This window comes from Astatotilapia calliptera, chromosome 2 (assembly GCF_900246225.1).
Source record: "Astatotilapia calliptera chromosome 2, fAstCal1.2, whole genome shotgun sequence".
Classification (NCBI taxonomy): domain Eukaryota; kingdom Metazoa; phylum Chordata; class Actinopteri; order Cichliformes; family Cichlidae; genus Astatotilapia; species Astatotilapia calliptera.
The window spans coordinates 31,142,134-31,165,425 of record NC_039303.1 but is presented as its reverse complement, the minus strand read 5'-3'; the positions used below and the strand labels follow the sequence as shown (position 1 = coordinate 31,165,425).

Genomic DNA, 23,292 nt, shown 5'->3' with positions numbered 1-23,292 from the left:
ATCTTTACTGCGGGCCAGAAAGAGAAGCCTATATTCCATATGTTACAGGTGCGCAGCACTGTTTTCTGTTTGCAAAGTGCAATCCCAAACAAATGGAATGGGAGGTAAATGAAACACAGGACTAAAAGCATATGACCTCCTGTCATCTCTATATGTAAACATTTCAGTGCAGCTCTGCTGACCACACCATAAAGAACCAGATGTGACTGGATTATCTGGGGCATACAGCATGCAGCTTAACACATGAGTCTATAGCATAGGTCAAAGCTGGAGTGTGAAAAGGATGCTGCTGCAGTCAAGTCCTGACTAAAGCCAGCAGGGCAGCATTATGGTTCTTTGTTTGGAGGGGTTATGATACTAGGAATTGAAGAACCTCATTCTGAAAGCCTGCAGATGTACAATGTTCTTCCAAGTGAAGAACATGCTTCTGAAAGCCTGTCAATGCTTAATGTTCCACCAGTTGAAGAACCTTCTTCTGAAAGTCTGCCAGTGACTGATGTTCCCTGAGAGGAAACTCCTTCTGAAACTCCATCCGTGTCCCAGTTAGTTGTATCTGTTATCAGTGTCACAGAGAAGTCTGAAGACCTTAAAATCCAGAAGAAAAAGAAGAAGAAGAAAAAAAAGGCTTCTTCCAAAAACTCAAAACTCTCTTAGGGTTCTCACAATACCTCCGCAAGTCCAGTAAATGTTGTTAACATAAAATGTTAGTGTTATTATTTTTAGGAAAACTTAACTCTTTCTTACTGTTAGCATATTAACAAGAGTAACTAAAACTGGTGTCTGTGTATGTGAGTATCAGTGAGTGAGTGACAGACAGAGAAAGTGGGGAACTGGCATCAAATGAACAGGTGAAATAGTTTTTAATCTTGAGCTGTTTTGTTGGTTTTATTTTAAGATTTTGTGATAGTGGGAAAATAAACTATACAGACTAAAAACAGAGACATTAAAATAGTTTAGATGAGTTGAAATGTGGGAGAAACTACTACAGACAGGTAAATGGTTTCAGTTCAAATCATCCAGTCAGAAAAGATGATTCCAAAATTCATCAACTGCCTCCAGCTACCCAGATTTGAGCCACCAATCCACCAATGAAAAATAAGTCTGAAATTAATGTGCCAATCAGAATGCTTTAGCATTCCCACACATTTTAATTCAAAGTGCAATGAAGTTTCAGCCTGTCTGCGATGATTTGGAGTGCCTGGTGTTGGTGGTGGTTGGCCCACTGTATTTTACTGAGTCCAAAGTAAATGCAGCCATCTACCAGGAGATTTTAGAGCACTTCATGTTTCCATCTGCAACCCAGAAGACGGACAGATGGTGATTTCCTTTTCTAGCAGGACTTAGAAAATGTCTGCAACCACAAAAATAGTTGCTGACCACATCATAACTTTGCTTGACTAACCAACTCACCTGACCCAATCACCAACGATGAACACACCTTTCATCGTTGGTGAAAGGACATTTCTATGTAATAAATTATTTTTGAATCATTTTTGATTGATCTAATAATCTTGGATACTGGATATCAGATTTGTTTTTGAGTTTTAACCCATAATCATCAAAAGCCTTGAAATATTTCATTTCATGTGTAATGAATACAGAACATGGAAGTTTAGATTTTTGAATTAAATTAGAAAAAAATTAAACTTTTTCAAAAATCAGATTTCTTTTTGAGATGTAGAAGCACAAGGGCCAAAATTTTGTGTGTGTGTGTGCTCTGAACCCCATACAGTGTTACATCATTATGACTCAGTCTCTCTGACTTCAGCACTCCTTAGTCAAGCTGCTTCCCAGCCTGTAGCCAACACTTTGACCTGAAATGACATGTCAGTAAACAAAGACTAACATGTTTGCAAAGCTACACACACACACACACACACACACACACACACACACACACATATGCAGGTGAAAAGACACACAAGAAGACAGAAAAGCAAGAAACCAGCATTTTCTTTCCCACTGATTCCACCTCTGTGCTAAAAGAGAAATTTCATATCTATCTTTAAAAAAAAAATGTGCAAAAACAATTAAATTTTCTATTTAAATGAATAAATAAATAAATAAGCTTGTTTTCTTTTAGAAGACAGCTTCAGAGTATTTATCCTCAGAATAGAATAGAATAGAATAGAATAGAATAGAATAGAATAGAATAGAATAGACCTTTAGCCCTTTGTCATTGTACATTTACAACAAAATTGTGGGTCCACCACACCAACTGTGCCAGAATAAAATAAAAACCTTCAACAGCAGGAATAAATAACAAACAGGAGAATTATATACAAAAATAAGAGCAAGCCACACATTAGAGAACAAGTTGCAAAGTGCTTGGAAGTAGTACAAAGAAAAAAGTCTTGGTCTGAATAGAGTCCGTGTGAGTGGCCTGAGTGATGGGGGTTACTCAGACCATGGCTCAAATTGGTGAGGTGGGTGGGCAGGGGTGGGGTGTGGGCGGATAGTGTTTGTTAACAGTCCGAATGGCCTAGGGGAGAAAGCAGTTTAGCACCAATGGTGAATAAATGTATTTATCTTCTCCTGTGGTGGGGATAGACAGCAGCTGCAGCTCTGGGTAAAATGACCATCAGCCTGCTATTACATTATTGTAACCATTTACTGGTCATCTTTGAAGCCCGTGGCAGAATAATGCTATCTCAGAGCAATCAGAGTACAGCATGTCTCTAAGGTTCAACCCCTATAGCAAACTAGAACCCCAAACAAGTATGACCTTCTGCAGGTGACCCGGTCATTGGAGTCACCCTTTATGCCTCGAGCTGTCACGAGTTCATCTGGCACTATAAAATGAAGCTTGGGGCCGGTAGTCGATTTGAAACCATCATCAATCGTGGATCCACTTCAAAATCTTGCTAAGGCTTCTTGAACTCTGAACATGAGCTCAGGTAATGTTCTTTAATGTTGCAGAACGCACAGTAAGGCTTAGGCTCACCCTAATTTGAGAGCTGCACTTAGCTTAAATTCAGCCTTTCTCTTTAGGGGTCCAAAGCATACCCACCAGACACAGAAGATGAAAATCATAAAGGACTCAATGCTTGGATGCACTAAGAGTTGGGCTGATGTGAGATCCAATGGTGGATGATTAAGAAGACACTTCAGCATAATGTGGTTGCCCCTTGGCACTGCTGGTATCAGGTTTGATGGAGTTCTTTGACTGGGAGCTACAAATATCACTCAGTGTAGATATGATTGGTATTGTGCCACTGGGACTGGTGCAGAGGCAGGAAGCAGGTGCACATCGCTGAGCCTGGAAAACAGTATTGATGTCATAACCCAGAGAGACTTTATTTTCCAGAGAGGGAGAAGGTTCCTGCGGCTCCATATAAATGGTAAGGATCAAGACAAGGGAGAAGCTGTGGCTTACCTACCACTTCTTACCACTTCCCCCTGAAGAGACACAGAGTCTTCTAGCGCCTAAAGAAAGGAGGTCACAAGTTTGGCAATGACTGACTGATATTCCATTTTCTTCACTAGCTGCTTGGTCAGGGCTGTTAACATTCCTCTTGTAAGCACCACCTCTATTTGGCTCGAATGTTAAATGTTTGCACTCAAGGTCTTTCCCTTTCTGTTTCTGTAAGTGAAGTTAACACTCAAAACAATTTGTACTGCCAGGAGGTTGGAGTCTGAGAGGGGAGATATTCTGCATCATAGAAGGCCAAGGATTTTGATGTCCAGTAGTCTCTGTGAGATTGATTAGACTGTGGCATAACAAGGGTGCTGAATCTGTCGTGTCTACTTGGAACTCACCCAGCTTACAGGACTGAAGGAGTGCAGCTTCTGAATGATTGTGTTCTTCCATGATATCACTTTGAAGTTGACTTTGACCTTTTAGATACCTCTTTATCTTTTCTGCTTCTCTTACATTTGTGTGAAATGTGGCTTCTGGAGTTAGGGTGAACTCACAGTGAACACATTTTTATAGTTCAATCCTTGAATCCAAATTAATGTTTTTGCCAGGCGTTCCAGAAAGCAGACATACTCACAATATACTGAAGATCATAGATTGAATAACCCATGTCCTTCATGCACACAACTGAGTTTTAATAGTCTGTGTTATTGTCCCTTATCATATTTTCATCCTCACTTAGCAGATGGGAAAAACAGGAGTTGCATAGGTCATATATGGCATCACCTTATCAGCAGGTAAAACTTGCATATCTTTTAGATAATGGGGTAAACTGAAGTCAACATCTGTGTCAGAACGTAACATATGTAACTCATATTGTCTGTTTGCACCCAGTGTGAGATGCAGGTCACTACTTTCCTATTTTCATTGTCTCAAACCATGCCTTAAAACCTTTGCTTGACCACAGTAATAAATTGTATAAACTGTCCTTATTTGATATACTGGAATGAGCAGACATAAACCCAAGAATAAAAAAGTCACCACCAGACAAATCATCAAGCCAGCTGGCATCAGATTTGCTTTTCAGCCTTTAAAAAATATATATAAAACTCACTGAAAAGTGATGTAACACCAAAACCGTGGAGGCTTTAAAATGATAACCAACAGGGCAGAGAAAGTGACAATAATAGAAAGTGGGAAAATATGGCTGCCCTCATCTAAATCAAACTATGATTCGAGTATTGGATCATCAGTCACATTCATTGCCGCATTTCAAGTGTTTTATGTGTCTGTTCAGCTTTGTTGATTTATGTGTGCACATGTATTCACTCTGATTTCTCATGTGTACTTCTATCAAGATGAGAAACAAATACATCTTTGCTTTATAAAGGTTTGCTTGTCCTTACTGGGGTTTCGTTTTAGAGTTAGGAGGAGGTTTGGAAGTGAGATAGAACCTTGAAGATGAAACATTTTCAATGCAAAACAGAAGATGCAAGAATGAATTTCTTATGCCAAAGACACATTTTTTGTCATTTTGCCTTCTTCTGCAGCACAGTGGATTTTTTTTAACAGGTGACCATGATGTGATTGAAGCGCAGACTTTCAGCCTTATTTCAAGAGGGTTTTTTTGCACAAATTTGCATTAATCTTGGTTTCATCTGTCCAAAGTCAGAGCTGTGCAGGCTCTTATAGATGTTTTCTGAGCAAAATTCAATGTGGCCTTCCTGTTACTGCTTGTAAACACTGTTTATTTGCATTCATAAAGGCATCTCTTAACTGTTTCTTCACTCTGATAACGGCCTCCCTCATCTCGTTGGGTCTCACATTTAAGGTGAAAAGATATGATATACAGACTCAACACTCTGAATCATCTTCAAGTACATCTGTTTCATTTGACGTGAAATAATGAAAAAAAAAGGCTTCACCTGGCCATGAAACTGCCAACTGTGACAAATGGCCCATTGAATTGAAGCTGAACTCCTAAAACTGGACAATTACTACATATTGTAATATTTTTTCTAAACCATAAAAGCCAACAGATAATGATGGCAGCATTTACAGATTAAAGAGTGCTTTCATGGAATTTGCTCCACTTTATTTTTCACACTGTGTCCTAAGAAGGAATCATCTGGCAGAGTGGGAAGACGACCAGAGACACCCGTGAACGGAAATGATGCACTCAGCCTTAAACCTCACCTTTCCTCCTGCAAACTGCATGAAACCGAAAGCCTCTACCTGACGCTGCCACTTCCACTGAGCCCCGAGTACCCGGGCTATTCCCACACCCAAGCACACATGGCAGACATGATTCTGTCTCTGTTTCTGTCGGGTCCATGTCTCATGTGTCTCTCTCTTACACCCACATCTCATTTTCCACGAGTGACAGTGATGGCCTTTGACAGCTCAGAACATGACATGGCCAGCAGCCACCCAGCATGGCGAGAGGGAAATCCCTATAAAATAAATATTACACACATATACTTCACTCAGGGAGACAGGCAGGGGACAACCTGACCTGCTGACACGTTCACATTTAATCCTCACACTGCTGAACAAGGAAAATGTAAAAAAAAAAAAAAAAAAATTGGAGAAAGGAAGATACATAAACACCCGTATACGTGTGTGGGTATCGGTGTGGGTGTAGGTGAAGCAGGCATCTCATTTTCTTTTTATATATACAAGCAAGATGGAGAATCCATGTACCCTGTCAGCTTGAGACAGCCTCCTCAGAACACAGGGTCTCACCGACAAACACGCACACACACACACACACACAACTACAGTTCTAGATTTGCACATTAGAAATGTTGGCTGCTCACAAGGAAAAACTCTTGCCTCTGTTTTTCAGAGAAAGGGTGTGGCGTCTGATTTTAAATTTTTTAAAAAGCCTTATTTTTGCTCCAAAGATAAAAAATGTCTAGGATCAGCTTCTCAGCATCTTCTCAGACATAGTAGAACAGGCTGCCCAAAACATGTCACCAACCCGGGCACATCCTCAGGACAGAAAAGGCAGCCACTCATGAGTGAGCGGAGAGCAGTCAACCAAGCAAACACGTGGACATTCAAACCAGAACTTTTACCCGAGGTTTTGGGCAACTGAAGTTCTACTGTAGGAATATTTTGAGTACTATCAAGGGTGGGTATTGTTGTGGAAATTGTTTTTGACTTTAACTTCTATATTGTAGTTTTCATTTTGCAGTTCACTTCACAATTACTTAAAATGTTGGAAGAAATTGAATGTTCCTACATTAAGAGGGCTTTATGTGCCATTAAAATTTGGTGAACTTGCCTCATACAACCATGGGCAGGAAACAATAGCTGAGTGGCAAAGAGAACACGAGACAAGGCAGATTATGCGCTTCACGGGAGCAACTGGGTAGTTTTAGACCAAAACCCCCTTATTTCCCCTTCAATGCAGCGGAAGCAAGTCAAAGGAGTGGGTGGAGATGCATAAGTAAAAAGACAGTGGAGAGGAAAAAAGTGGTGAGCACAACTGAAGGAGAGAGGAAAAACAGGGTAGTGCAGGAAGCGGTCGAGAATCACCAAAGTCATTACAGGAAGGACAAAAGTGCTAGGAAGGAGAGAAAAAGGCAGAACATGAGGTTGTAGATCAGAAGATGCAGGTCTAACAAGAAGTGTAAGAAAGAGGGACTGAATGAAGATTTGTAGGAAGATGATATATTTAAAGAAAAAGAAAAAAAAAGTATGGGGGGACTTATCAGCCCCAGGTCAAGAGGCTTCTCACTTAATTAAACATGAGTGCAAAAGGGTTTTAGGCGCTTGATCATCAGTTTGAACGCCATCAGAAGTGTTGGATCAGCCCCAATAACTGTGACAAGTTCTCAAGGGAAGTGGGGATGGCAGTCTTGAAGAGCAGTTACACCACCCAGTGGTCACCTGAAAGTTGTTACACCTTCTGAAAAATAGGGAGTCATCCACAGCAGCGGTCTGTAGTTTCATGTTTAGAAATCCAGCAAACCAAACACGATTTTTGCTGCTGAATGTTAAAAAATAAATAAAAAGGAGAAAAAAAAAAGAATATACAAATTACTACATTTAAAAAGTCCATATCAAGCCTTTTATTTGGTATACAGATATTCATAGATTTATACAGTTTATATATATATAGAGAGAGAGAGAAAGAGAGCAAGTTTTTTATATATATATATTTAACATGTGCCACTGCAAAGTCACAGACAAAATTATTTTTGCCAAGAAAAAAAGGAAAAGAAAAATATATGTGCTTAATTTCAAAGTAGTGCTGTGAAGCTTTTAATGAAAGATGAACAAAATCGGAATGATGAGGTAACTGCAAGGAAGGAAAATAACCATTAATAATAGCTGAATAATAATAACCATAATAACAATAACAATAATAATAATAATATTAATATTAATAATAATAATAATAATAATAATAATAATAATAAACTGAACAAATAAGCAACCAAGAACTATAGTGGCAGCATGGACCCTTAGTGTCAAACTAGAGAAAAGGTTTAAGTCTATAACATACATACACACATAGTATGCATACAGACAGTGCATAAGCATACAAACAGGAAGTAAAGTCAGTCACTCATGAGAGCAAAAAGCTCTCACATGTTGTTTACTTTTCTCAACAGAAAACTCAGACATGCTTCAGGAGATGTTTAAAAAAAAAACAAAAAAAAACAAAAAAAAAAAACCACTCACACTCTCTCTCTCTCTCTCTCACACACACACGGCCCTGCATTACAAAGTGGGCCCAGCAACAGTTGCACAGGTGTGGTGCATGCATGTGTACGCGCCCGCACGCGCACACACAAACACACACTACAGCGGGAGATACTGGAGGACTTCTGTGCATTTGCATGGTAGAAAAGTGCGAGAGGAAGTCATCCCATGAAAATGACATTACATGTACGAGGAGATGCAACATTTTGGCAAAGAATGAAAAGAAAACAGGAAGAGAGTGCTGCACAAACATATAAGATTATGGTCACAAATATATAAGGTTGTGGTGTGAGAGTGTGTGTGTGTGCGCGTATGTGTGTGTGTGAGAGAGAGAGAGAGAGAGCAGGCAGTGCTGAACATGTCTGACAGACATTAAGGAGTGTCTGGCTCCCTCGTGTGGTCACTCCGAGTCTCTCTGGACCTCTGAGGCATCCGCTCGACAAATGGGGCACGTCCTGTTGGCCTGAGGGAGAAAACAGCAAATTAGGTTTGAGAGATGGTCCTTATATTCAGTCAGGATACTGATTTCATGTTCCCACACTTAGATATTTTATTTTTTAATCAATATGCAACCCTTTTAACCCAATTTACACTGAGGCTTTGTAGAGTGCAGCGTGTGTCTAAATCATAAGACTAGTATGATCAACAAGAACTTGGTGTTCAAGAGCCTCATTTAGCATTTTCAGTGGGAAATCATGTGTTTATGAAATCTTCAGCACCTTCTGACTGTAGTATCCTGGGGTTAGTGCGAGTTCACAGATTTCAGTAAATCAGATGAGATGAATTTAGAAACATTTCAACACACTTGGACTGAGACTTGCTTCTGCTATTTATCAGATCTCTTGAAGAGTGAGATTCTCACTAGAATCCTATAATTAAGAGGTGTCTGTGTATCTTAATACATGTGTGCTTGGACTGATTAGGTTTGTGCCTTTCAGCAACTTCCAAAAAGTTTTCCAGGTATGTTATGTAACACTTTGCTGGGTGACTTCTGCCCTGTTCACACATGGTCATGAATGATGTTATTACATTTAGAAAGCTCTAATTTACACTTGACATTAGAATCCATCACCACATGTGTCTCAAGTGACAACCTGTGAGCGTCTCTCACTTTCCTGCTTCATTTGCAAAAAAAAGAAAAATGTGTGCCACTTCTCTCTGCAGAGACCAAAGTGATGCAATTTTCAATACTAGTTTGCCAGAAATTAATGTTAGAAGAAGAAATCACAACAATATTAGACTCTGTTTATTCTTTGATACATTCCTGGCAAACCAGATCACCCAAGGTGTTTAACACACTCATAAACTGTCTTTATCATTTACAAACATTAAAAGGCACTGTGTATCTCATTTGAGAGCCAATGAGCGCACTATTATGCTTGCACAGAGGTCATCAATGAGCAGGGCAGTCTTTCATAATGAGGCCTCAGGCACAATTTCATGCTCACTTGAAAAACAAAGTGACCTTATGTGGCTGAGACCAGCTCAAAATCTGGTTTAGGTTATCAGATCATCCCTTAAAGTGTCTTGAGAGGACTCAAATTTACACTTGGAGTGAGCACTTATTTTGATGTTAATGCCATGTGTGAACAGTGATGTGAATCTGTTGCCAAACAATGTGCAATAAGCCTTGGCTAACTGTAAATATGTGTGTGTAACAGAGATCAGCATAAGCTGGTGGGCTTCATGCTGGACACACGTACCCTCAGCCACTTGTCGACGCACTTTCCGTGGAACTCATGACTGCAGGGCAAAACTCTAAGCAGTTGACGCGACTCAAAATCACTCATACATACCACACACCTGCAATGAGATAGCTATTAACACACAAATTACAGCAAAAGAAGAGACCTTTTTGACACTTTCTAAATGACAGACAGTGCATTCAGGCAGATTTAGTTAGGCCAGTAACTTAGGGTATCTGTGGAAATTATTTTGAAAAAGGTCACTTGGATGTACGCTTTACTAAAAAATATGCACATTTTGAATGTGAACATATTTCTCATGGTATCCAACCCCATTAGAGAGAGTTTATGGGTGATATTAGTGTGTTAAGCCCTCAGAAGCTTTCAAAACTATAAATATGCTAAATAAAATGTACAAAGACAGTCTGTTATCGATAAAAGTCCACAATGAGATTCTCAACCCTGAGTAGCTGAAAAAAATAAAAAAATAAAAAAATAATTAGGATAATTGTCCATTATTAGCAAGTACATAGTTTCTAAAAGGGAAGTACTCACAGTGTTTGCTCAGACTGATGGTTATTTGGATTAAATCGATAAGAAGGAAGCTGTTCTATGTCTCCCTTGGTCAGTCCCCGGAGTTTAGCCTCTCCCAGGCGCTCAGCAAGGTTCAGCAGAGCCTGTGGGAGAAAACATCAGCGACAGTAGAATTAGAGTCTCTCCCCCACCCTGCACACCAGGAAATGCAAAACCAAAATGCTAAAGAATGGCAAGAACAAACCTCATAATTTTCCACTTCACCATCATCGACATCCAGCTCTAGACTGATTGCAGGACCTGGCTGGACTGGCAGCATTGATCTACAGAAGAGCGATTTAACACAAACCAAAACATTAATAACATAGTAGTTAATTCAGCTCTTGAATCATCACAATACAAAGTTACTTTTTGTACTTCACATTGCAATAAAGTTATGTTTTGTTGTCACTGCTTGGCTGTATAGTACAAAATAATGAAAATTAAGTCAAGGTGGCTCACAAACAGTCAAATCCAGGAGTGGAAATTGAAAAGTACCTGTAAAAATGACAAATATCATCTTGACCTTAAACACAGTTTGGATGAAGACTCATTAGGGGATCAGTAAAATCTAACCAATAGCCTGCACTGCAGTCATTGTATTCTTTGTTTAAATAAATAAACTCTGTATTAGTTCCTTAGCCTCAAGGGGATTTTCAATGACCATGCTCAAGTCTTAATGGCTGCATCTCATATCTCGACTTTATTAATTTGCTTTTATTTTGTCGGTGTGGACAAGATTTGTTCTTCGGTTCTTTTAAACACGCAGCAAAATTAACATATTTATCAATAACACACTAATAAATATTCACATTCCAGCAATAAATATCAGGTAAATTAAAAAGAATGAGCCGATTTAAAAGTCCTTTAATTCTGCAGCTGTCCACCGGTAATGACTGAAACACATACAGTAAGAAAGAGGGAAGTCATCAGTTTTATGTGGTTGTAGGTAAGTAGCATAACAGCAGTGGCTGCAGTGACTCCAGACATGGTCACAAAAGTATAGGAAGACTTGGACTATCATGTGGACATATGCTGTCTGTCTGGAGGGGGACGCACTGAGGTTTTGAACAAAATTTTATATTCAGCCATGTATTTTAAAATTTACCACAAGCTTCTATGTCCATTACTTCAAAAACAATATAATCTTTTGAAATCAGATTATTCTTTCTGATACACTCTGGATATTTGTCTAAAGATAATTTAAAAAAATCATTCTAAGTGAATTTATTCCCCGTTCTACTTACAGGAAGTAAGGCAAGAGGCTGGGGTGGTAAGGCGAAGGTGGCAGCTGCTGGGAGCGGTACCGTCGCCCTGGGAGACGGCGAGGAATGAAGTTTGGATAGGACTAGGTGGAGAGATACAACAAATACAAGTCAGATGATTTGCACAGCATTACATTTTTTTATATAACACTTCAGTGGGATGAAATAAACATATTTTATAAATTATTGTAAATGCTCACCACTCCAAAGAATTCCTGTGGCAGGGGGTCATGGGACAGGAAGTGGAGTTGTGTGGAGTGGGGGGTGAGTGCAGGGTGGGTGGCAGGAGGATAGTGAAGCCCAGCACCCAAAGACAGATGCTCACCAAGCAGCTCAACATCATTCTCTATCCTCTGTAACGGCTGAGGAGATCAAGGACAAAATGTTAAAATTCAAAACATATAGGTGATATTGCCCAGGATTTTTCCTGTTATTACAGCATAAGAAGCAACTTAACAACTTAATAAATTTAATTAAAGAGTCTGAATGGGATTAAGAAAGAAAGTTTCAACCTTTGAAATACAAGTGTTTACAAAAGGGATAAAGAAAAGAAATAACTGAATTCAGAAAGAAAAAAAAAAACAATTGAATTATCTCTGAAATCGTTTTTTAATCAGTTAATTGGCAGCTGCTTTAACATGTAGCCAATGCAAATGAAATAAAGTTTTAGATTAAAGCTGTGCAAAGACAAAATGTGCACAAAAGAGCTGTCAATACCACAGTTTCAGTACATATACTCATTTGTTGCCAAAACTCAAGAGTACCACAAACTGCTTCAACTCTAGTGTTTAAAATATGCATCACCCATTTAGCTTGAACTTCGTAAGACGTTTTTATAAAGTTTACAGTTTTTGAAATTCCAGGAGGAACTTTGAAAGCTTCCCAGAAAGATCTCGACTGACTAACTACTAGCTTAAATTAAAACACCTAATACAAAAGCTGTATTTGATACCAAGTTATCAAAAGGTTTCCCACTCACCGAACGGGCCTGCTGTGCTGGATATGGTCCAAACTGTCCAGGCTGAGGCAAATGAGGTGGATGGTGGGAAAGATGTGTGGGGGTATGGGTGAGATGAGGTGGAGGGAGCAGGAAGGCCGGATCACTGGACAACAGTGATGGGAATGGGTAGGGCATCGGTAAGTGCTGTACAGAACAAGTCTGAAGGACCTAGCAGAAACACACAAAAGTTTCACTTGTTAAAGTATGTTACAAAAAAGGATTTCTTAAATAAATAGATAAATAAAAATAACAGAAGAAGATTAAGTAACATTTAACAGACATGATTTGAATTCATGTCGATAAAATGCTTATTTACACCTATAACTACTTTAATTCCAAAACAAAAAATGAAATACAGCCCTGTGAAAAAGTAAGTACACTTTTGCCACTTCCAAATTAGGCAGTGACGTAGATGCCAGCTGGTGCTAATCAAATGCACTAGATTAAATGAAGATCAACAAATTATGATCGGCTCTTTAAAAGCAGAAGTTTTGGCTGTTTGTTGGTTAATTAGAAAAGGAAAGAACAAGCATGGGTTGCCAAGAGAAAGACTCTCTAAAAAACACATCTGAACAAACTACAACACTTCTGAAGAGCATAGATTTTTTTGTGTTCAAATCATGCATGCATAAAATGTATTCATAAATTGATAATACTTTTGTATGCTTTTGTTCATACTTCACGGAAAAATTCAGAAACCCCTCTGACCATGCGTGGGATCAAAACTACTATCCTTTTTTTCGCACTATAAGACGCACTTAAAGTCCTTTAATTTTCTCAAAAATCGACAGGGCGCCTTATGTATGAATTCTGGTTCTGCTTACTGACCTCGAACCGATTTTATGTGATACACAACGCTCAAAAATCTGTCAAAAAATGTTTTAGTACGACTCTGGTAAGCTACGAAGCCACACCACTTGATGGATTGTCGGAGCATTACGACTACCGTAGTCAGGAGTCCCAAAGTCAAACGAACACTGCGACATCAGTAAGAGTTAAAAACTGTCTAAATTCTTTCATCTTTAATAAAACGGTCAGCGTTAACAATGAAGTTTAATATCCAGGCATCCATGAAAACAGAATGTATTAAATTTAATGGAGTTAGGAGCGAGCTCGCTAGTTTCCGCCTAAACATGATATACCATGTTCTGACTGAGAGATTTCTGAAATAATTAAAATGTACAGCTCTGCTTTCACTTCCAATATAAATAAAAACATGAAACTAAACAGCAGTGACTCAATAAACATGAGGGTTCCGGATGGTTGGAGACAAATGCAATAGCATGGCAGGATGCTGTAAAGGGACCAAACTTCAGGCAGGAGAACAACTGAGAAAATCCATCCACAATACGAGGTTAGTCATTAATATACAACAACATGGGAATAGAGCAGCAGCGAGAGAATTCAACATTAATGAATCAATGGTACGGAAAAGAGGAAGCAAGAAGAATGAGTTGAGTAAAGTTTGAGTTATCTGACCGTTTTGTTTTGCCTAATGCACCTTATAATCCGGTGCGCCTTATGGTCCGAAAAATACGGTACTATTTATTTATTTATTTTTTATTACCTCCTTCAGGTAATTATTTGCAGTTTTCCCAGAACATCAGCCACAAAATTCTCAGAATTGCCATAAAAATAACTTGCATGTAAAGAAAACAAAATACTAAAGAGAAAGGCCATCTTTTCTCTAGACTTTATCCTTTTAACAAACATATTCTTCATTTAATATAATCTTTTTTATCTTTTCTTTTTCTTGTAGCCAAACTTTTTTTTAAATTAGTATTATTTTCTACCTTGAGTCTCGGATGAAATTATATTCAGCTCAGATATTCAGTTTAGCAGTTTCTCCCTTAAGAAACTGTCACTATTCTCCCCATTTCACCATAAGGTTAAAAAAAACAAAAAACAACAACAACAAAAAACAGAAAATCACCAAAAAACGTGCAAAAAAGCAAAAACACTCACGGGAGGAGGGACGCTGCACACAGGATAGTGTTGACCACTGAAGACCACAGAGCATGCTGGGATCTGCTGTGGGGCAGAGCGAGGTGGCAGGCCAGGTGGCGCTCCCGGTGGTGTCACAGGATACGAGACTGGAGCCGAACCCTAAATATGGAGATCAGCAGAAAAAAAAAGGTCTGCCACTTTATGGCTGTAAATTTTAATTAAAAGCTGGATAGCTGGAGTTAGCAGACTTAATCCACATTGTCCGAGTTGTAAATAACAAATTTTAAAACTTCATGGATCACTGCTAACACCACAGATTTATACTTGTTGTGGAGCACAAATCAAGCAGATGATAACCCTGAGGTCTGCATTTCCCTGCAGCTGAAAACTCGTTATTCCATTTTTTTCTTTTTTGTGTTATCATTAAATCCATTGTTCATTATGTTTTCTTTTCTAGAGACAAGTTCAAAATGCTTACTTTAAGACTGCTGGATATGTGCATTAAAATATATGTATTGATTTATGTAAAGATTATGTATTCATGCATGTAGAGATGAATAAAACACAAACAAGCCAGATATATTAACAGACAACCCTGCATTAACCTTTTACCTGTATGATCAAAACAAAATTATATTACTAATTAGTCTCCATCTACAGCCATAAATAAGTTTTTACACCCACGAGTGATAGGCTTTCATTTTCACATTGACTTGTTTGCATCTTAGAGTGTTATTTGCACCCATCTCTCAATCTTAAGCAGAGTTAAAAAACAAAAGGAGACAAAAGCACAGAAAATGATTCAGTTAACAGGAATTCAATTATTTTTCTTTCCTAAAACAGGTTACATCATCTGCTTTGAACCCACCTGCTCATGAAGATCCAACACCACACTGCTTTGTTGCTGGGAAGGGTGGGCGTGTGGGTGCTGTGGATGAGCTGCAGGGTGCAGAAGCCTGGGAGAAAGGTTTGGAGACTGGTGAAGAGGCCTCGGGGAGGGATTTGGAGGATGGTACCCAGGGCGTTCTTCAGGCCCGGGCCCTGCCCCAGGCCCTCGGGGAAGCTGCTGGTTATAGGGTGGGTAGCCCTGTGGAGGAGCCGGATGGCGGTAGTTTTCATCCTGATGGCCAGGTGAAGGGCCGTTATGGGAGTGCAGGTGGTGGTGGTGATGATGATGATGGTGGGCATTGGGGTGATGGTGGTGATTGTTGTTGCTGTTGTAGTGGTGATGGTTGTTGTTGTTGTGGGAGTGGTGGTGGTGGTGTCGGGTCAGACGGTCTCTCCGGCCACGCTGACGTCTCATTGGAGGGCTGAGGTGGAAGAAAGAAGGAAAAACTAAAGAAGAGGCAGAAGGAGTTATGTTGACATTTGCATCATGAAAGACCTGATAAGCCACCTATGGCAACATGACTAAAACTTTAATTCCTAATCATTTAACCAAACAAGAGTCAAAACCACTCAACAGGCAGATTAGTATTCAAGTTATTAAGCTTTCTGAAATGGAATTTTTCATTCAGATATTCAAATCAATTCTAACATTCAGACAAACAGCCAAATACACTATAACAAGTGAAAATTCACAAATGCATGCAGATTGCAATGCATCAGAGCAAATTGCTGTGTATCTGATACCTTAATACATTCAAGTATTTTGTTTTTGTAACCTCAATAGACCTTCCTGATTTAACACATCTGATTAATTTAATTATACTAGAAAATATGAGAAGACAATACTAAAATTTATTCCAGTCACATAGAACACAGACACTAATATGCCACAAAATATAAGTTGCCAGCTGCCAACTAATAAAACTGAGCATAATAAATATTAATACAGACAAATTCAAAGATACTATTGCAAGATCTCCAATCTGTCATAAGTCATTACATTTACAGGCTGAAAAATTAAATTTATTAATGAAGTCTGTTTGTATGCATTTGTGTCAGACACAAACCTGCGACGGTTTCGAAGGGGGGTGTGGCATCGCTCTGGCATGTAGTGAGGGTGTGGTCTGCGACTCGGCGGCAGCTCCCAGGGGCGAATGGGAGAGGAAGGAGTTGAGGGTGGGGCGGAGTTTAAATCTAACATGGACTGCTGGGAAAGACGCTGCCTTTTTGGGCTTGGGCTGTCTTCCATCTGGACACAGAGGTGAGGGAGGAGAGGAAACCACAAATGTTCGGTTAGAGGGGAAAAAAAAAAAAAAAAAGTGAGAACAATAAGGGAGAGGATGAATAAGAAAGAGAGCACAATGAAATACAAATTCTATTTAAACCAGAAAAAGAGCAAGGAAAACAGGCGGTGGTCATGTTTCATACTTACTTTGTCCCGATCCTCGCTGCACACGTTATCTGAATGAAAATGTAGCACTCCTCCTGCCGGCCGCACAGATTTTAAAAAAAAAAAAAAAATCATAATCAGATAAGACAGGACTGAGGAAAACATCACAAGACACATGGACATTTGCAAGCCAAGCAGACAAAAATACACCACCCGCAACACACAAACATACACAGGTAACTGGCTGCCTCTGGCATTTTATTTTCCTTTTCTTGCCTAAACATTTCTACAGACTTCACACCACAAAGTCCAACGTAGAAAACAAAAATGTGACATTTTGTTACACAACCAGAAAAGTGCTTTGCCCTCCCATAGGGTTTGTCTTCTAAACAAACTTAAATTCTCTGCTTTAAATGAGCAGACAAGAAAGCGAGTCATCTCTGGAAGATGTCACCCTGGACGTCTCCTCGCTAGCTGTCACAGCCAAGTCACTCCCTCTGATCTTACATGAAAAGCCCGCAAGCACGCACACACGCGCACACACACACACACACGTATGTATAACACGCCAGAGCAACTTTTTGATTTTTAAAATGTGACCTACTTCAAATGCAAATAACTACTTTACCCACTTTTGTAGCATAAAGAAGGAAAATTATTGATAATGAAGATAAGGAAAATAACTAACATAAAAAGCGATAATAGGTGCTATTCCTATCATGCAATAGTTCCAAACATTTCCTGAATTCAGCTTCTCAAATGTGAAGATATGCATTTATCCTGCAATCTAAAGAGATCTTTTGGCAAATTATGATGGACATGCTCATTACTACTTTTTTTTTTTGCATTTCACAATACATTTAACAACTGAACCCCCTAGCATTAGCCCATAAACAGGAGTGACCCTATACCTGCTGACTATCCCCTTCACGTACAAAGTATTAGCAAGAATCTTGGCTTCAAATGTCATGTTGACCCACTTTTAGTGTGCTAAAGATTTTCTAAGCAGGTTAGTCAAGCACTATCAGGTTTGCAATGACAGCTTTGTTTCTGATAAAGAATCTATTTTATAAGATCAACAGAACATCACTAAAAGGGATTGAAATTAGTATGTGCCCCCCGCCCAAAAAACCTAAAACTAAAAATAACATTGCTGAATAAACCACTAATGCTATAAACGTAATCTCAGAAAAACACAGTGCTCTCCTATCTGTTTATCTAACAGTCCACATGTGCAGTCTGGAAGCAACATGTGCATGCAGACCTTTCAGCAGCTTAAGAAGGATGTCCTTGAACTTGGCTGACAAGAGTTTCCTCTAAGCAGTTCCCCAAAAAACCTTTAATCACCAAAAAGAGGAGGGGGGGGGGGACTCCTCCCCTCATGCTTTTCTGTTTCTTCCTCTGTAAACCTCTCTCATCCAGACAGCCCTTTCTGCCTCCTCAGAAACAACAGATCTGAAGGCAGCCCCCTACCCCTTTCTTGTCTTTGCGACGCCACTCCAGAGCCATGTGAAGTCTGCCGATAGTGACAGCTCAAAGATGCCCCGCTAGTGGCTGCGGAGAACAGAGGGACGGGTGATTGAGTGTCTAGCCAACATTTGGGCCAGTACATTGGCTTACATGTTTATTCATCAAACCATTTGATATTGCTAGGGATGATGCAATGATCGGGGACCATTCTTAATTTCGTTGTTCTCATGACAATGACAATAAAGTTTCTGATTCTGATTCTGATTCTGAACCATCCCTTTTTCTTTAGACCTCATAGGGTTCTGGGCCTCAGATGGCCATGCAGTTTATGCAGAATTAGGCCGGTATATGCTGATTCATCCCGGGAAGCTAGGAGAGGGGATGGTGAGTCTGACTAGACAGGTTCTGTTGGTGTGTAGATGCGACCTTGCTTCCCTTTGAGCATGGCTGCTGATGGGAGACTGACACCATTTCTTTTACAACAGACAATTGAGTCGAGCAGGGTAGTGAACTCAGAGCATCAGCTGTCATCAAGAAGCAATTTGTTCATGCTCTTTAGCTGAAGTTCAAAAACTTCAAGTATCATGTGGGAGAGACAGGATGTAATCAGAGAACCACTCGATTTACAAATAGAATCTGCAGATGAAGATGTGTAAATATGTAACTACAATGTCAGCCAGCTATTACAGCTATACCAAGTGATGACATTGCTTGAAAATGGAAGAGAAAAAAATAGGAGGAGAAAATAACAGAGGTAAGGCAGTTAGATACATTTTTAACAACCCCAAATCCAACCCTGTCACATTCTGCATAAAGTGATGCCAAGAGGCGTAATACAGTGACATGTACAAACAAGACCTGGCAAACAAAAAAAATCTGTGATGCCCTTAAATATACACAGTGTTGCTTTGCTTACACACAGAGAACATTTTACACACAAACCCCTGCCACAAAGGATGAGGCATGTGCAGCTGCTAAGAGGAATAAGAAGACAGCTCACACAGATGGGAAATATAGTGCTGAAGTCATTCACACAAACCCTACTTTGGTCTGTCAATTTGGGAAGCGTGTGTTTCTGTGAGAGTCTGTCTATGTGGCTCATTTTGGCCGTTTGGCAACAGTTTCTTCTATTACGACATGGCACCATTAAAAGCCTGCTTTCATTCATTCCCTGCACTTTTGTTTGCCTTTGAGGGAAGCCAGTCTAGTTTTACAGAGGGCTTCCAGTCACTTTTCACTGGAAACTTGCTGAACACTAAAGAGTGGTGCCAGTGGTGAGATAATAAACAAAAAGAGGCTCATGTGCAATCTCAAATGTTATTTTCTTTTATGAGAGTTTCATTCACTTTTTCCTCTTCTGTTTACATTTTTTTCTGTTGTCTCGTTGACGAGTTTGGGTTTGGTAAAGAAACACCGCTAACTGAATAAACCTTTGATGGAAACCGGACAGTACAATTAGATTTGATGTGAGAAAGTGATGAAACAAACAATGAGCCCACACAACTGCACTCAGCAACATCAATCTTTACTTGTTAATGGCTAAATACAGTAAAGAAAGACATATTTGACTAATCTGAGACAATATCAAGCTTTACTCAGGGTAAAATGCAAGTTGAAGAGTATAATGCTTAAGGATGAAACAAGGAAAACTGTATAATGCCAGCCTGCACCACAGCACTGAAACTAAAAATAAATCACTATCGAGAAAAGGACAAGCCTTGTTTCAAGGCTCCAACTGCTCTATTAATCAGACTCCTCTCATACATGTCTTGCAGAAACTGAATAAGAGCATGTGGGATGTCTTAACCAGTGGGCTCATGCATTTGTCTCTGATCTGATAAATGAAATTGCACTGCTGCTCTATAGCGAACACGATTACAGTCTGAAGAACTTAAAGATTTGTTTTATTCAATGTCAAAAGCAATTCAACTTTATCGCTAAATATCTCTATCTAGATAACAGTAATCTGAATGTTTTTGGTGTTACTTTCCTTATACTGTTTAACTGCATTCATACGAGTAACACGATGTGATCTGGAGGCCTTAAGCACAACTGTGCTTGGATTAGCCTTAGGAAAAATCTGCAGTGTGAAATGTCTACTAATAGCCAAGATCATTTGCATTCTGAGAATAAAGCCAGACAATGACATACAAGGAAAAGTTTGTGACCTATTTGCACTCTATTTCTAGAGATGTGTGAACAATGCACACTCCAAGACACACTGCAATAAGAGATAACCCGTTTCCTTGATCCTTAACATGCATTTTACATTTTTTTTGTATTTCTGTAAAGATTAATAAAAGCAATTCTACAAGTTTAACCTTTGTATTTTTCAAAAAAACAACAACAACAACAACAACATGCTCCCTGCCAATTTTAAATATACTTTTCCCCAAATGTGAAAAAAGTCAAATATGGTTATTCAAACATCAATCATTAACCGTTACTTGGATGATAAAACTAAGACATATAAAAGTCATAGTCTTCCAGTTAAGCTACAAATAAGTTTATACAGGGAGAAGTTGCAGGCCAATAGAATAATATTATTTTTGATTTATCTGCAGTGCTTAGTTTCTACTGTGGGCAGGGCAAGTTGAATTCTGGAAATAAAGTCAGCTCAGGAGGTAGAGTAGGTCACCTACTAATCGGAAGGTTGGGGGTTTGGCAAGATAGTTTGGCAAGTTGGGCAAGATACTAACCAGAAGCTGAATGTCAGATAAAAAGCACTTAAGCCTAGAAACAAGTGTTTGTGTGAATGGGGCATGTTGAATACAGTGCTTTGAGTGCTCAGAGAGAGCAGAAAAGCGTTACATAAGAACCAGTCCATTTTCCAATGACATACAAGACAAAGTTTGTGAACTTGGTTTTCCCTATTTACATGAGTAAACGCTGACCAAACCTCTAAAGAAAAGAGACTGCTGCCTACCGAGCAGCGACCCATAGCTGGCCTTTCAAGCAACAGCTGGCAGTGAAAGCACCAAGCCTTTTAAGCTGCTAGTGATGAGGCTGCATCCCTCAGAGGAGGGATCCATCCTGTGTTAGTATGTAATGTAGATGCAATGTATCTAGCCGGGCTGCAGGCCCCGACTACTTAACCCTGCTTACCGGCTCCGGGATGCCTGTGAGCTCCGTGTGAAGAGTGGCGCTGCGCCCCTGCGGACAGGTAGCTCCCCTGGGTGTGCTGCTGCTGGTTCTCGGGGTAGCTACGACCTCCGTGGTGCGGCGCCCAGCTAGAGTTGCTCTGCTGCGGGTAGTTCACCCCTCCGCCGCTGGCGCTCATCAAGCCCCCGTTACCGATCGCGTTAGCGCCGCCGTTGCTTCCAACGCTGCCGTTCATGGCGAAATGAAAGAAGCCAGACCGAGACCGCGAACGAGTCCTCGGGGGGTCCATGGCTAGAAAAGGACGACGGCGGTGGTGGATGTAATGTGACGTACGGGCAGGTGCCTCGCTCTTTAGACCGCTTTTCCGTCTCTCTCTCTCTACCCGCCCAGTTACCTCTGACGATCACCTGCTACTGCGAGTGTTTTCTGAGGCATTTAAAGCTATTGTTTTAATGAGATGAGACACCTGAAGGCAGCAGGTTCAGGGAAGCACAGCCCTCGTATGTCGCACAAGCACCATCTGCATCGACTCCATCCACTTTCTCCTTTTTGCTATCGGTGCCGCTCAACTTAACGAAAAACCGCTTATTATTTTCTTAAACCATAAGGATTCAAAATTAATACAGCTGCATACAGTACAACAAAATTATGTTTTAACTCTCCGTTATCGTCAGTGCTGTCCTCATTACTAGAACGGTTTAATCATTTTCTGCGTCTCTTTTGTGTTTTCACAGTCAACAGTCAGGCTTTCCCCACATTAAATAAAAGTATTTTATAAGCACTGGTCGCACAGAATTAAGTCTTATATCAGTGAAACCATTGCCGAGACTTATGCTGAGGAACAACTGAAAATAATAGCCAGCTCTGTGCCACCAAAAAGCCAGCTAAATAAAACACTTCGATCCGACAACACAAAACATAAGCAAGATGGCTAGCTGTAAAGCGTTAGCGAACTAAAAACAAAACACAAAAAACGGCCGCCCGGTAGTTGCTTGCAAAATAAAGTTATTAGCATAAGTTTTTCAATAAATTAGAAGTAAACCACAGCGGCTTGCCTACAGTAAACAGAAAAGTTACACCCCTCTGCGTTTGCTAACTATACCTACTCGTTCATTAGCATAAATTCGATTTTCCAGCTAGCCCAAGGCTAACAGGAAGCGGGGTCTAAAGGGGAAAACAAGTCCAACAGTGCCGACATTACGAGCTAGCGAGCGTCGTTCCGTGTCAATGTCAGGCTGGTCGGTGAGCAAAGCTAAATAGCGAATATCCTATCTACATGAAAAAGCGAACAGCTACCTCGTCCGTGAACTGAGGTGGACAGTATATGTCTAATTTAAATCCCCTCTCGCATTCGCTATCGAGTGTTTTCTCTGGTCAGCGGGGAGTGTAGTGGAGATCAATCAATGGGAGGTTCGCATCGCTGTCAAGTCATCATCAATCGATAGCAGAACGACATTTTGCTAAATTGCTTTCTACTTTTCATATAAAATTATACAAAGTCGCTAGAAAGGAAAAGTGAAAAGTGACGAGAGCAAAATATGTCTTATTAGCATGCGCCAAGGTCGACTTTAACTACTGGCTTGTTTTCGGAATTGACTATTTTTGTCTGGCCAACCGCAGGCGTCAGCTCCGCTCATTAATTATTCAGCAGCTTCAAAGCAGAAATACTATGAGACAAGGCTTTGAGAGCCGCTGGCATCCCGGGGCTTTTTCAGCTGGATGTGCTCCACATACACGGATACTCACCAATGCACTGCGTAAACCTAAGTCCGTTTATTCGGTTTCCACGCAGAAAATATTTATTCTTGTGCTGTGATCACAAATTATACAGTACTGTCCAAAAGTCTTGAGTCATTATTCTTTATATTTTTCTAAGAAATGAGAAATAGGGGCAGCAA

At 39.9% G+C, this 23,292-nt stretch overlaps 1 protein-coding gene across 1 annotated transcript; it reads right to left on the bottom strand.

Annotated features, from left to right (window-relative positions):
• Positions 1-7,743: 7,743 nt before the first annotated feature.
• LOC113006630 (E3 ubiquitin-protein ligase RNF38-like) lies at positions 7,744-22,914 on the bottom strand. The gene is made up of 12 exons (XM_026142706.1): positions 21,398-22,914; positions 16,865-16,917; positions 16,500-16,681; positions 15,413-15,854; positions 14,563-14,703; positions 12,577-12,765; positions 11,798-11,959; positions 11,580-11,680; positions 10,538-10,616; positions 10,315-10,436; positions 9,778-9,877; positions 7,744-8,537 (listed from the first exon to the last, which is right to left on the bottom strand). The coding sequence occupies exons 1-12, from the start codon at positions 21,681-21,683 to the stop codon at positions 8,475-8,477; spliced, it is 1,920 nt and encodes a 639-aa protein (XP_025998491.1). The 5' UTR covers positions 21,684-22,914; the 3' UTR covers positions 7,744-8,474.
• Positions 22,915-23,292: the final 378 nt, after the last annotated feature.

Bases quoted from the DNA above. Each gene is read 5' to 3' on its own strand.
- LOC113006630 (XM_026142706.1), bottom strand. From the start codon at position 21,683: ATGGACCCCCCGAGGACTCGTTCGCGGTCTCGGTCTGGCTTCTTTCAT. The intron at 16,682-16,864 runs GTAAGTATGAAA...CTCTGTGTCCAG, and splicing joins GCAGCGAGGATCGGGACAAA to ATGGAAGACAGCCCAAGCCC. The intron at 14,704-15,412 runs GTGGGTTCAAAG...CTCCATATTTAG, and splicing joins TGTTGGATCTTCATGAGCAG to GGTTCGGCTCCAGTCTCGTA.